Source organism: Sinocyclocheilus grahami, unplaced genomic scaffold (genome assembly GCF_001515645.1).
Source record: "Sinocyclocheilus grahami isolate Dianchi unplaced genomic scaffold, SAMN03320097.WGS_v1.1 scaffold259.1, whole genome shotgun sequence".
Lineage (NCBI taxonomy): Eukaryota > Metazoa > Chordata > Actinopteri > Cypriniformes > Cyprinidae > Sinocyclocheilus > Sinocyclocheilus grahami.
In genome coordinates, this window is record NW_015505438.1 from 1,924,841 (window position 1) to 1,939,043 (window position 14,203).

The 14,203-nt window shown below is 37.6% G+C and overlaps 2 protein-coding genes across 2 annotated transcripts; both read right to left on the reverse strand.

Moving 5' to 3' along the window:
• Window positions 1-367: 367 nt before the first annotated feature.
• On the reverse strand, window positions 368-2,194 carry LOC107599058 (NADH dehydrogenase [ubiquinone] 1 beta subcomplex subunit 11, mitochondrial-like). Its single transcript, XM_016290543.1, has 3 exons — window positions 1,914-2,194; window positions 1,501-1,634; window positions 368-847 (listed from the first exon to the last, which is right to left on the reverse strand). The coding sequence occupies exons 1-3, from the start codon at window positions 2,103-2,105 to the stop codon at window positions 718-720; spliced, it is 456 nt and encodes a 151-aa protein (XP_016146029.1). The 5' UTR covers window positions 2,106-2,194; the 3' UTR covers window positions 368-717.
• Window positions 2,195-3,072: 878 nt separating this feature from the next.
• On the reverse strand, window positions 3,073-13,380 carry LOC107599059 (differentially expressed in FDCP 6 homolog). The gene is made up of 11 exons (XM_016290544.1): window positions 13,268-13,380; window positions 10,864-11,004; window positions 10,455-10,634; window positions 9,008-9,235; window positions 7,740-7,886; window positions 7,396-7,504; window positions 6,570-6,868; window positions 6,004-6,170; window positions 5,014-5,212; window positions 3,883-3,973; window positions 3,073-3,484 (listed from the first exon to the last, which is right to left on the reverse strand). The coding sequence occupies exons 1-11, from the start codon at window positions 13,361-13,363 to the stop codon at window positions 3,300-3,302; spliced, it is 1,842 nt and encodes a 613-aa protein (XP_016146030.1). The 5' UTR covers window positions 13,364-13,380; the 3' UTR covers window positions 3,073-3,299.
• Window positions 13,381-14,203: the final 823 nt, after the last annotated feature.

Consider the following 14,203-nt stretch of genomic DNA (forward strand, 5'->3'; position numbering starts at 1 on the left):
AGGGGGTCTAAATACTTTCCGTACCCACTGTATACATCTCCTTTTACATGTAAAGTTGTCTAGATGCTCTTTCATGTTCCACTGAAGGTGTACAGTATTTCTGTTTCTTTAATAAAAAATATTGAATGACTGATATATGTGGCTTCTTCCTCAAAACAACACAATGCATTAAATGTTGTTCTGTTTCTGTTTTAAGACATCATTCACCATTTTAGTTTAGTTTCTTATGAAAATAGTCTAAAGGTACCAATAAATATAATAATTTAAATATTTAAATTAAATATAATAATAGTTTAAAACATTACTTTCTTGAAATTTTAGCCGAAGTAGAATACATACCAATTTTTTATTTTAGATTATATGCCCAACATTATATTGCACCACAAACCAGCTACTTTCAGTTGTTGTACAGCATAGAAATACTTTAGAAATACTTTGGCCCTGTCTGTAATTCTTAGCCTTACATGCTTACATGTTAATAGTGCAAAAATAAGAAAAATTACATAAAATGTGCACAAACATGCATAAACACTCAACTTTGTTACAGCCATACGTTTGCAAACAAAAAGCTAATTCTACAGGTTCATGCTTTTTCAAGTACTAGTTGAAAATACCACAAACCACTATATTATAACATTTTTTATTACATTATAGCTGAAGGGAGACAAATGTACAACAAAAGACAAATTAACAGGATAATTATTGACAAAATGTTGTCTACTCCTCTCCAGAGGAGGGCAGAACAATCGTGCTGGGATCATAAGAATTTTCAGTCATGAGGGGAAGACCCTCGGCTTCCCTCTGTTTGATCAACCTTTCAGCTTCCCGGCGAGACCACTGCCTCATACTGGAGGAGAAAAACATGATAGAGACGGAGATTATGGACATTAGATTAAAGAAAATGGCAAACCATTATTCCTTCAGATTAAATAAAACAACACTTGGAAAATGCACACTTGGAGACCAACGCATCTAAGCAAACCATTAATTAGCCAATTAATGTAGGTCAAGATACAAATATTCACGGTCAAGCAAATTCACCCTCCACATTGCACTATTTAATAGCTAAATGCTTTTTTACAAGCTTCAAAATTTAGATTTGTGTCTTAAAATCAAGATAAACCCTTACACATGTTTTTTGGGGACCTCGTCTTATGCCTAGTTTTTTTTTGACCTTTTGAACAATTTCAGCACAAAGTCCTCAAGAATATTATCATGCTCTTCTTCAAACAGACTGGATAATCGATATAGATATCATCTGTCCTCAGAACTCTTCCCAAATATCTACAGTATAGAATAATACATTCCAAAACTTTTCAGTTGAAGTAATGTGCAAAATATAATTGCATAGTAGTGAAAAGTAGGAGTTTCACAATTGAGTTATACATTTCATGGTTCACTCATGACATATAAAAACATATGTATTAAGGATATTAGATTCTAATTGGTCAATCACTGTATTCTGTGCAAAATGTAGAGCCCTTTCGTTCATGCACATACCCATGATCTGGTAAATAGTGGATGAAAGTCCCTCCAACAACAATGGCCACAGAAATGCCAAAGAAAAACGCCAACCTCATGTTCCATTCATCCACAAAAGAGTCATGATGATGGAAGCCATGGAAATCTGGATTCTGAAAAGATAATGAACATTTGCCATTTATAAACTTAAACAAGTTAACACAAACATCACTGCAGCAACAGAACAGAAACATAGCAGGCACATCTTTGCAATATGCAATACCATGCACCGAGTTTGATCACACAGTGCACAATGTAAACATGTACCTGTCAAAGCACGTCAAACTTCATACAGTTTAGACTGAGATTTTATTGAGCAGCCCCCGCGTGTCAATGAACCCACTGCTAATTACTTTCCGTGCATCATACACATGAGTTTGTGGTTCTCTTACCTTCTCAAACGGGCTGACCTCTGCGTGTCCATGGCTGTCCTGAGCAGCGGGAGACACGGGCTGCAGATCAGACGCCACCGCCGCTCCAGACGCGCTGGAATTCGGCGTCTGCGACACACAGCGGCTCCCGAGCGCCGAGCTCAACCGAACCCGGGACAGGGTGGGCCAGAACCGGCTCAGGCGTGAAGCCATTTCCCCTGATTCTCTGTACTCAGAAGCTGTTTCGAGACAGCTACTCTTCCAGGTTATTTCTGTCCGGGTTAAAATGAGGTTCTAGAAGTTTTCTGCGATCCTTACCGCCACCCGGTGTCGCGGATGTATTATAACCATACAGTCTATGATTATAACCATAGACTGTATAAAAACAGATTATAACGCAGAAACGTTCAGTTGTAGGAACCATTGCCAAACAGCAGGTGCCTCCGTTTCGATTTCTTGCGTTTACAAATCTGAACTGGATCTGTAGAATCATGCATGAAAAATAACAATGGCTTGGCAGTAAACTATTCTTGGAAACGCTTTATAAATATTTCCACATCGTGCATTACAGAATTTCTGTGCAGTATATTTTTTTTCATACCATTACAAAATGTGTGCAATTTTCAATTCACTAATTTTTCTCATTTGACATTTGTCGTCATATCTGTACTCTCTGCACACACATATACACCTCTGCACAGTATATCAGTTCTCTGTACATATACTTTTCATTCTGTAAAAGCTCTTCTTCTGTACTTCTGTTTTTTCTTTGTGTAGCTTGATATTCTGTGAGTACCAGACGTTTATGTAAAAAAAACCCAGTCAAATTTCCTGTGTGCTTAAGCACTCTATCAGGTTCTAAATTTGCATAAAAATGCTTTTAAACGTGTACCTGGGGAATAGCCGATACACTATGATTTTAAGCATAAATGTATCTCTAAGGTACATGTGTGTGCCATCAGATATCTTCATGGGTTTGTTATCTGACTGCAGAAGCAGGAAGTTGTCAAAACCACAGAGCTTCAGCTCTTCAACATGTTCCTCCCTCACAAGAAATCTAGTTTACATGCATGAACACATTCTGACCATCTGAACCTTTTTGAATTCACCACAATAAAACATCCTGAAAAAATGCTTAATATTTATTCAGTGTACATTTAGTCTATATAAGGTGTTGAGTAACTTAGGAGTCAATTAGATATTTAACAACTACAGTACAATACTTTTCAAACAGTGTGAAGTGTACAAAACATTATTATTTAATAACAAGCTATTAACAAACACTGACAATATGAAAAAGTATCCTTTTTTTAATGTCATGAGGTCTTGGCATCTAGCAAAAATAACTTTCCTTCATTCAAATCAGTCTTAACATTGAGGAAGAGAGATTTTATTTTTCTTCTGAGGTTAAGGTATTTCCATATCTCCATTTGTAGACAAACGCCGGTCAGATTCACACCCTCCTCTGCTTTCCATGTTTTCTTTGCTTTCCTCATCCTGCTCATCTGATTTCTGCCTCAAACATAGTCCTGGATCCTTCTGCGAAGGAATGCGAAAGCTGGAAAAAGATCCGCTTCCTGAGGGCCGTTTTTCTAGATGACGACAAAAGCAAAAAAATATAGGGAAGTTAGAGGGAGTGTATTTATTGTGAAATCAGAAAAACAAGGATGAATTATCTTAAAGGAGCTGTCTTAAGGGAATGAGGTTGTGTGCATTTGTTTCTCTGAAACCACAGTGAAAACAGACCTAGATTGCATGCCACTCACAGTCTTTTCATTAACCTCCTACTCAACCTATGCTGAAATGCCAAGTTAATTCAAAGATCTTGATTACATATATAAAGTTTTAGATGAATCTTCTCAATATCAGCCAAATTCAAACCATGAAGCATAAGAGCTGATGAGGTTATAGTCTTGTTAAAGGTAAACAGTGTGAATTAGATTGTGTATTGTGTCTTGAAACTAACCTAACCCTAAGGTAATGTGCATACCTCCTGGTCCAATAGGATGCATTAATCGGTTCATTTGAACATTCCAGTGTTTAACATTGGTGCTGGCCTGACGAAGCTTCCTTTGAGCAGCCTGTCAGAATAAAACAATACAGACTTATGTCATCATCAGCTAATGTCAGCATCAGTACATTAACTGAAAATATTACTAATGAAGGCATTGCAAAAATACACTAATGTTCAGAAGTTTTGGGTTTGGTAAAATTGTTTAAAGGGTTAGTTCACACAAAAATGAAAATTCTGTCATTAATTACTCACCCTCATGTCGTTCCAAACCCATAAAACCTTTGTTCATCTTCGGAACACAAATTAAGATATTTTCGATGGAATCTGAGAGCTCTCTGACCCTCTATAGACAGCAAGGATATTACCACGATCAACGCACAGAAACATAGCAAGGACATCAGTAAAATAATCCATGTGACATCAGGGGTTCATCCGTAATTTTACGAAGGTCTTACGGGTTTGGAACGACACGAGGGTGAGAAATTAATGACAGAATTAAAATTTTTGGGTGAACTATCCCTTTAATATTTTTTAAACAAATCTCTTATGCACACCAAGGCTGCATTTATTTGATCCAAAAAAACAACAACAAAAAAAGTATATATAAAAAATTGCAATTCCTGTAATTACTCCAGTCTTCAGTGATCCTCCAGAAATCATTCTAATATGCTGATTTGGTGCTCAATAAATATTTCTTATTAATATCACAAACAATTGCGCTGCTTAATTTTTTGTGGAAATCGTGATGCATTTTTTTATTTGAATTTAAAAAATGTTAATGTCTTTACTGTCACTTTTGATCAATTTAATGCATACATTTCTGTTGAATAAAAGTATTAATTTCTTTAATAAATACATAAACAAATAAACAAACAAACACTTTAAAATGACAGTGTAGGTCTTTATCAACAAAAGTATGAATTTCTTCAATAAATACAAAAACAAACAAACAAACACTTTAAAATGGTAGTGTACACTTTCATTAATGGTAATGTAGGTCCTGCATTAAAAACAACAACAAAGCCAAAAACCATACAAACTATAATATATAAATCTGAGCTAATCTCTCTGCCCTTGTTTAGATCAAAACACTGTTGCTAAACTCACCACCACATCCTGGTCCACTCGGTGGCGATTGGCTCTGACCTCCTCCAGCTGCATCTGTGCCTCCCCCAGAGCTCGAGACTTACTTTCCATTTCCTGTTTGAGCTCTTGTTTCTCCCGCTGGGCACGCTGGATATATTCCTCCTGCTCCTCACGGAGAGACATAAGGGCCTTCATCTTCTCCTCTTCCTCAGCCAGTAGCCTGTAACAATGAGGCAGTAAGCGATCAAGCACAATGCAGGTTAAAATAGCAATAGTGTGTTTAAATTAGGCATGTTTTATTAGCATAATAATTTGAGAAAAATGTTTATGTGAAAATGAAGTGCTACACTGGATGGATGTGGCACAAATTTGCTTTTTCATTTCATTAGTGACCCAGAAATACTGCAGAATCTTAAATATTTTATCATTAATTTTACATTTGTCACGTAATTTCTTTGTCTAAAATCTTTAAAAAATCGTAACACTTTATATTCAGTGTGGTCTCAGATTAAATGTGCACTCAGCTGTATATTAATATTTAAAGTGTTTTTTGCTTACAATGGCATATTGCATGCATGTATTGTAGAATTAATAGATTTGTAACAGTAGTAAAGTCATATTGTATTTACTGACCTAGAAACAGGTTTTATTTGTATATATTATATATCATTATGTATATATTCATTTCTCTGGACAAATATATTTGTTAAAAGAGCCTCTTCTGTCCATTACTTCCTCTGGTAACTTCCTCTTCATTAATTCCTGCATAACCTCATGCAATTTTACATGGGAGAGCTTTTAAAACATAAAATTTCCTCCCTGAGTAGTACTAAAGTGTTTTAGCACCTTTTTTTGTGAGACACAACCCAGCACGTTTAATAGAAAATGCAAAGAGGGCACCAAACAGTCTGCAGATGTGCCACTGAAAAGCCCTGTTATAACATCAGTGTGTTTGTGTGTGAAACTGAGCATGGGTGCGTTGCTCAACAGTGTTTGTGTGCTGCTGCTCACCGAGCCTGTGCATAGCGGAAGGCCTCTTCGTCCTGCCTGGCTTTGATTTCCTGTTGTAATGCCTCCTCTAGCCGCTGCTGCAAGGCCTCCAGTTCTTTGATTCTTTTTCTCTGTCTCTCAGCCTCAGCCTCCTTCAGTGCCATCTCAGCCTGCATGCTCGCCCGCGCCTGCACACAAGATAGATAGATAGACAGATAGACGAACAAACCATAAATTGACAGACAGTCAGACAGACAGATAGACGAACAAACCATAAATTGACAGACAGACAGACAGACAGATAGATAAACACACCATAAATTGACAGACAGACAGACAGATAGATAGATAGATATATAGACGAACAAACCATAAATTGACAGACAGATAGATAGACGAACAAACCATAAATTGACAGACAGACAGATAGATAGACGAACAAACCATAAATTGACAGACAGACAGACAGATAGATAGATAAACACACCATAAATTGACAGACAGACAGATAGATAGATATATAGACGAACAAACCATAAATGGACAGACAGATAGATAGACGAACAAACCATAAATTGACAGACAGACTCTTCAGCCTCTTTGAGCTGGATCTCCAGGGCCTGCTGGAGTTGTTCATGTTGCTGTCGTCTGCGGACTTCGTCCTGCTCCAGCAGTGCCTGCGCCTGCCTCTGCGCCTCCTTCAGCAGCTCCAGCTCTGCCATCTTCCGCTCGCGCTCCTCCTGCAGAGCCCGTAAGCGCTGCAGCTCCTGCTCCTTTGCCTCCCGCCTCTTCTCTCTCTGTTCTCGCTGCTCACGCCGTTTCAGCTTTAGGTCCTTATGAAGAGAAGTTTTACCCTCCACATGCAGCCGGATGGCTGTTTGGATAGCTGGCAGAAAAAAAAGGAATACTATAAATGCTAAATTTTTGGGGAAAACAAATTGATTGGTGTCAAGGTATTCTAAGATGGTTTTAGCCTTTTGCTATGCAGTTCAGGCCCAAGTCTATAAAAAATAACCATCTTCAAGTCTCTATGATAATTGAGGCTTAAGTTTATGGGATTTTTTTCACCTGTTTTACTATCCACCAGGTGAAAGTTACCTAGGTAAGTTCAAAAGTTTCCCTGTGCAGCTTAATTTTAGAAAGTCTCACAAAACACCCAGCGAGTAAAAAGTCAACCTTCGAAATACCACAGGTTTCCACTAACAAAGGCGTTTCGAAACCACAGTGAAAAGTGATTTTTTTTTTTTTACACAACAATGGTCAATTGTAAATGTAAAGAAAATTGTCCTGATGAACAAGGTGTCTCTTGAAGAAATAGAAACTAGACAGGGAAATAAACATCTTCAAACTCCCTACAATTTACAGAACACCTGACAAAAATGATCAAAAAGCCAAATCATAATGCATGCAGACCTGTAGTCCACTCCTGCCTCTGTTTGGTGTCAGATGCACTGAGTTCATAGGTCTTGGTGAGCGTCTTCAGACAGAACATACACCTCTTCCCATCTCTGTCAGGAAGAACCTTATATACAGAGCAGAGAAACATTTCACACATGGCTCTGTTGATCACAGAAGCAGATGTTCTCTTTGTATTGTGTGTTAATGGACAGCCAATAACTAGCTAAAAATGCTGACAAGGTCTTGTGTCTCACACATTCATGAGGTGGTACTGATACTATGCCACTATAGAATTATACCAGCTTTACTTCTAATAACAACACATGCAAACCACAGACACTTGTACACTTGTACCCTACCTCTACACAGCAGTTTCCATCTAGTTGAATGTTGCCTTTGCGGTCTTTGCGGTCCTCGCTAGTGAAGTAAATTAAAGTGCTGGGTCTCAGGGTGAACCAACGCTCAATCCAGTTTCTCCTCAACTGACCTTTCTTCCACAGATATCCCTGGTGTCAAGAAGAAAGGATTTAAAAAAAATAAAAAATAAATCAAATATACCCACAGACACATAATTGCACAGAGAGTATTTGCTGAAAGTTGTTAGTATTTCAATATGTACATGTGTCACATTATAATGTTGTCATATTTAACAGGATCTTTCTCGTGCCATATGTGTGTTTAGGGTGTCTGTGACATACTACTGATATTTTAAAAGGATACTAAAACTTAATCACATTATTTAATAGATTTATCTTTGTTTAGTGTGTAACGCCAACCGTTATTTTTATATAAAATGTTGTTTTTCATTGAAATGGACAAAAATGATAATTCGAATTGTAATCATAACATTGTTACAAAACAATTTCAAATAAATGCTGTTATTTTTTTAACTCTTCAACTATAATAATAAAAAGAAAAGTTTCTTGAGCAGAAAATCAGCATATTAGTATGATTGCTGAAGGATCATGTGACACTGAAGACACGAACACATTAAAAATTCACCTCTGTCACGTCAGGAATCATTTTCACTTTAATATATATATATAAAAAACTATTTTAAATTGTAATAATATTTCACAATATTATTTTTAACTGTATTTTGGTGAGCAAAGAAAAATACTTATTTTAAAAACGTTAAAAAAAAATCTTAAAGACTCCAAACTTTTGAACAGTAATATACTGTATATAGAATTTGAAATAATAGGTTGGTAATGATAAATGTATATATTTTTTTGTACTTTGCAAAGCTGTAACTACACATATAGGCTTAGGCTTGGGGTCAGGGTTGCCAGGTCTGCGAAACAAACCAGCCCAATTGGTACTCAAAACTAGGCCAATCACAGCCAAAACTAACCCAATCAACTTCTGGGGAGTCAAAACCTCCTTCCAGGAGGTTCCTAATCTAAAAGAACTAAAAGAATAACCCATGGCAACAGCATAAAAGTAGCCAAAGTATGCGGGAAACCCGTGGACTTGGCAACACTGCTTGGGGTAATGGTTTAAGAATCAACCTTACACAAAATCATACGATTTAAAGGACAAATGGCCCAGTTTCCTGAGAATGACATTACAACACAACAGACATTATTATTACATAAATACTAATATAAATAGATAAAGCGAATACCTCTTTCAACACATCACCCACTATTTCCCGGTACACCTCCTCTATCGCCATACTGATGGTTTCTTTGGCAATGCCCCTCGTTAGTCTCCCAGAATTCATCATCTCCAGAAACGCCCATACAATGAAGCCGTTCTGCTGAACAGAATCTTGGGAAATGAAGTCTTCCAGTTCAACACAGTTCAGCTCAACGCTCATAGCCATGCATAACTTCTTCAGTAAATATTCAACCTGTGAAAAAAAAAAAGCAATAATATTTGTTGCACTTGTTTATATTAATACTGCAACTACTATAACTGTTTTATGAAACACCAAAATTTATGTTTGTACTCCATTCTTTCTTTCCCCTCTTCTGTGAAACTGTCACAAGTTACATTTTACCAACAGTTGCAAAACAAGGCACAGGAAATCAATCAAGCTGCAAGACGAGAAACACCACGACGGTGTTGGGAAAACAGACAAATTCAGCAAAGACACATAAAAGATAAAGAGTCAAAAATGACATTATTTTAACCATGTAAATGCAGTTGCCAAAATGATATCTAAAAGTTTAGAATATTGTAAACACTTTGTAAAGGCTTGACTGCAGTAGCTTATCAGCCAAATCAGTGAGAGTATCTTCCCAGTGACAGCTACATCGCCCTTATTTCCTGACAAAAGCTATTTAAAGAAAGCAAAAAACTGCTAGTTTGAAGCACATATGCAAGCGTTGTGCCGTTCACAATGAAAAGCAGAACATGACATAGGCTACTAGCGGATTTAGCCCTATGTTTATATCTGAAACTGAAAAACCTGCAGTTTCAGTTGAAGAGGAAAAATAGAAATAAGCAAAAGGCATATAGCCAATGGTGGTCCTGTGGTTATAGCAGCAGGTTTATGGTGTATGATATGATTTACACTCAAGTTCTCAGCATTCAAAGAGTCAGGAGAGCGATATTCTAGTACAAAACATATTCTAGTTTTAATAGGCGTAATAGAAAGACTCTAAAAGTATTTGTAGATATATTTGACAGTCACACTTAAAATGTGTGAATATCGTTTCATTTCAACAGAATTTAAACTTTTAACTATCTGGTCACATTTTAGTAGATGTGTGACGTCAGTTCTCTCAGGATAATCACACGTGAAGTTCATCATAACGAGATACAATAACGTCTGCCAAGATGACAACCAGAAACTGTCTAAATATTTTTGTCTTCACTTTGAACAATGTATCTGTTGTTTATCATTTGAAACATAGCGAACCTCTTTATCGTTAAGACAGATGGCACTTGGTTTGAAATTTTATCACATAAAATGTATGCATTTTTAAGTGTGGCCTAAGTGTGAAATAATATTTGTAGCCACTATTTAACACTTTCAGAATAATGAAACATCTAGTACTCATAGCAAAACTGTGTACTGATGGGCTTAAGGTTTCTAAAAATGACACACAATGCATGAATCTCACCTCATCAGGGATTATGACCAGAGGATATCTGTCCTCCGAGAGAAATATGAACAGACACCAGAGCCGGAAGGCGTCTTTTCCAGGTAAAACGCACTTTCCCTCTGGTCGATAGTTCTTCTTGGCAGTAAGAGTCCAGCAGAGCTCATCCACATTTTCTTTGACGAACGTGCCTTCCACCACCTAACAGAGAGGAGACAGAAACTGACTAAAGAAGAGATGCAAGAATGTTCATGATAAATGTTAGAACAAAATGATAATGTTGATAAAACAATATTTTTTTTCCCAGTTTGAGTTATACTGGCCAGCAGATATACATGCACAAAAACACATTGTCTTACACAGGATGATCTATAAAGCCTGTGTCTCCAAACAGAATACATACTGTAAGAGAATAAGAGAGGCTGTGTACCTTGTCCAGGATGTATTTGTTGAGGTAGGGCATGTATCCCTGGCTGGACACCGGACCGTCGTCATCGTCTCTGAAGTGTTCCTCGAGAGCCGCTGGGTCGTGTGGGATACACAGAACCGTGTAAAGATTATGAGACAAGACCTGCAGAGCAATAGCACAGATCTTAAACAAACTCACATATACACAAAGTATTACATGAGAATTTATTGATACTTTTATCAAAGGAATTGATTGATTCCGTTACTATTCCATTAAGGAATAGTTCTCCCAAAAATGAAAATTTGCTGAAAATTTAGGCCATCAAAGATGTAGATGAGTATCTTTCTTCAAAGGATCTGATTTGGAGAAACTTAGCATTACATAAATTGCTCACCAATGGATCCTCTGTAGTGAATGGGTGCCGTCAGAAAGAATCAAACAGCTGATAAAAACATTACGACAATCCACAAGTAACCCACATGAGTCCAGTCCATCAATTACTGTCTTGTGACAAGCTGCGTATTTGTAAGAAACAAAATCATCATTAAGATGTTTTAACTATAAACCTGCCAAAATACAAGTCCATAATTCATGATAACGCTTCCTTCAGGGATAAAGTTCTCTTTTGTCCCGATATCAAAATCCACTAAAATATTTGTCTTTGCTTGTAAAGAAGTCGAAGTCGTGGAAGTCGTGGCCTAATGGTTAGAGAGTCGGACTCATAACCCACAGGTTGTGGGTTCGAGTCTCGTACCGGCAGGAATTGTAGGGGGGGGGAGTGAATGTGCAGCGCTCTCTCCCCCTTTCAATACCACGACTGAGGTGCCTTTGAGCAAGGCACCGAACCCCCAACTGCGCCCCGGGCGCCGCAGCATAAATGGCTGCCCACTGCTCCGGGTGTGTGTTCACGGTTTGTGTGTGTTCACTGCTGTGTGTGTGCACTTTGGATGGGTAAATGCAGAGCACTAATTCTGAGTATGGGTCACCATACTTGGCCACATGTCACGTCACTTTTTTCACTTTTAAACAGTGCTTGATTTGCACATATTTATCTCTTGATTAAAACAAGACAACTTCTTTTTACTAGAGAAAACAAATAAAGGACTAATTTTAGCTGGGAGCAATGGTTTACTAATGAATTTGTTTCTTACAAACACAGTTTTTCAATTCAAAAGATGCTAATTGATGGACTGGAGTCATGTGGATTTTTTTTTAATCAGATGTTTGAACTCTCATTCTGACGGCACCCATTCACTGCAGAGAATCCATTGGTGAGCTACTGATGTAATGCTACATGTCTCCAACTATGAAGAAACAAACTCATCTACATTTCAGAGGGTGAGTACATTTTCCACAAATTTTCATTTTTGGCTGAACTAGGTGCAAGTTTTCCACCATTTTGCAGTTCAGAATAGGCCTGAAATGAGATTTTCAGAAGCATAAATATTTCATGCATCATCATTACAACCTCGAAAGGAAGCAGGCCACAGGTAGAGGTCTGCTCTATTTATACACACTCATTTGAGCATTCTCTGCTCACACAGAGGTTTGATTTAACCCACAATCATGGGATCAAAAGTCATATTTAATTACTTAAAAATATTTAAAATAACACCAGGCAAGATTTTGAAAGAAATTATTTGCTGATAGACTCACAACAACAGCAACAGCAGGGCTACATTGCATTACTTCTCTAACTTTGCTCAGGAACTTCTCTAAATGATTCTTTGAAAACGACAGAACTGACGTTGTGGACTAGTAATGAGTAGATCAAACCATAATGTTACAAAGTACAAAGAGTGTGATCTCACTACACACATCCGGTGACCACCGTTCTCAAAGCTTAAGATTCAAAGTTGAACAGTTTGAGCCCATTTATAGCTTCAGACCCAAAATGCCCAAGAGTCAGAGATGCTCTGTTACAGCTGGTCAGCTTGAGATATGGACTGGACAAAACCTAATCATGGGACTGCTGTCTCATGTATATGGTATAAGATCAGACATAACCTTTATAAATGCAGAAAAAATGAAAGAGAGGCAAAAAAGAAAGGAAAATAAGAATTCCCATTAAAATAATGTGACTATGAATGAACAGGTCTCTTCAGTCTTATAAATGGACAATTGTAAAAGAAAACCTGTGACTCAGATATTCAGTAAGTTTACTATAGACCATGAGGCATAACACACAGGAAACACATCACAAGCAGTTAAAGCAAGTGCATGGCATCTTTTAAGCATAACATAGAAAGGAAAAAAAAAAAACTTATGCATGAGTTGATTACTGATCCTTCTTTCTGTCCTTCAGATCAAGGAATATGTTAGAGCATTTTAACACCTTGAGATCTGAGAGCCGTACGGGACCCCAATTTTCAGCCTCCAACATCCGAAAGTTTTATCATAGAGCATTAATGGATTTGCAGCTCACCTTGAGTTGAGACTTGGACACCTTTCCACTCTTCTCCACATCTAGAGCAGTGAAAGCGTACCAAATGGACTTGAGCAGTTCTGAGCGCAAGTCCATGACTGCAGCAGTTTTTCTCCGCTTTCTCTTTCTCTCGCTCTGTAGTTCAAGGCCACCCACACCCACAACAAAAGTGGGCATCCTCCAACAGGCAAATCACACCCCCTGCTGGGCCAAAACTCAATCAAAAAGCAATCAAGTTCATCGCGTTTTGATTTGAACTCAAAATACAAGGCATCAAAGCAAAAATGGGTATATATGGCTCATAAGTTCTGAGATCAATGAAGTGTTATCTCACACAGAAATTATTACTCTTGCTGGGGCCAAGTCATGTTAAACTTGACATTTTGGAACAAACCAAAGTGGTCTGTAAGAGCCAAATCCCCTTTTTAAGTCCATATACAGCCTGGGTCCATTTATAAGCTATGAAAGAGGAAGCACCTATTTGGCTTTGTGAAGTAACTAACTCTTTTAAAAAACAATTATATATATATATAGTATGTATGTTGTGTATATATATATATATAGTGTTAAACCGCTGTATGGTCTTGTCCACTGTACTGCAGCTCAGTTTCAGGGTCTTGGCAATCTTCCTATAGCCTACGCCATATTTATGTAGAGCAACAATTCTTTTGTTCAGATTCTCAGAGAGTTCTTTGCCATGAGGTGCCATGTTGAACTTCAAGTGACCAGTATGAGAGAGTGAGAGTGATAACACCAAATTTAACACACCTGCTCCCCATTCACACCTGAGACCTTGTAACACTAATGAGTCACATGACACCGGGGAGAGAAAATGGCTAATTGGGCCCAATTTGGACATTTTCACTTAGGGGTGTACTCACTTTTGTGGCCAGCGGTTTAGACATTAATGGCTGTGTGTTGAGTTATTTTGAGGGG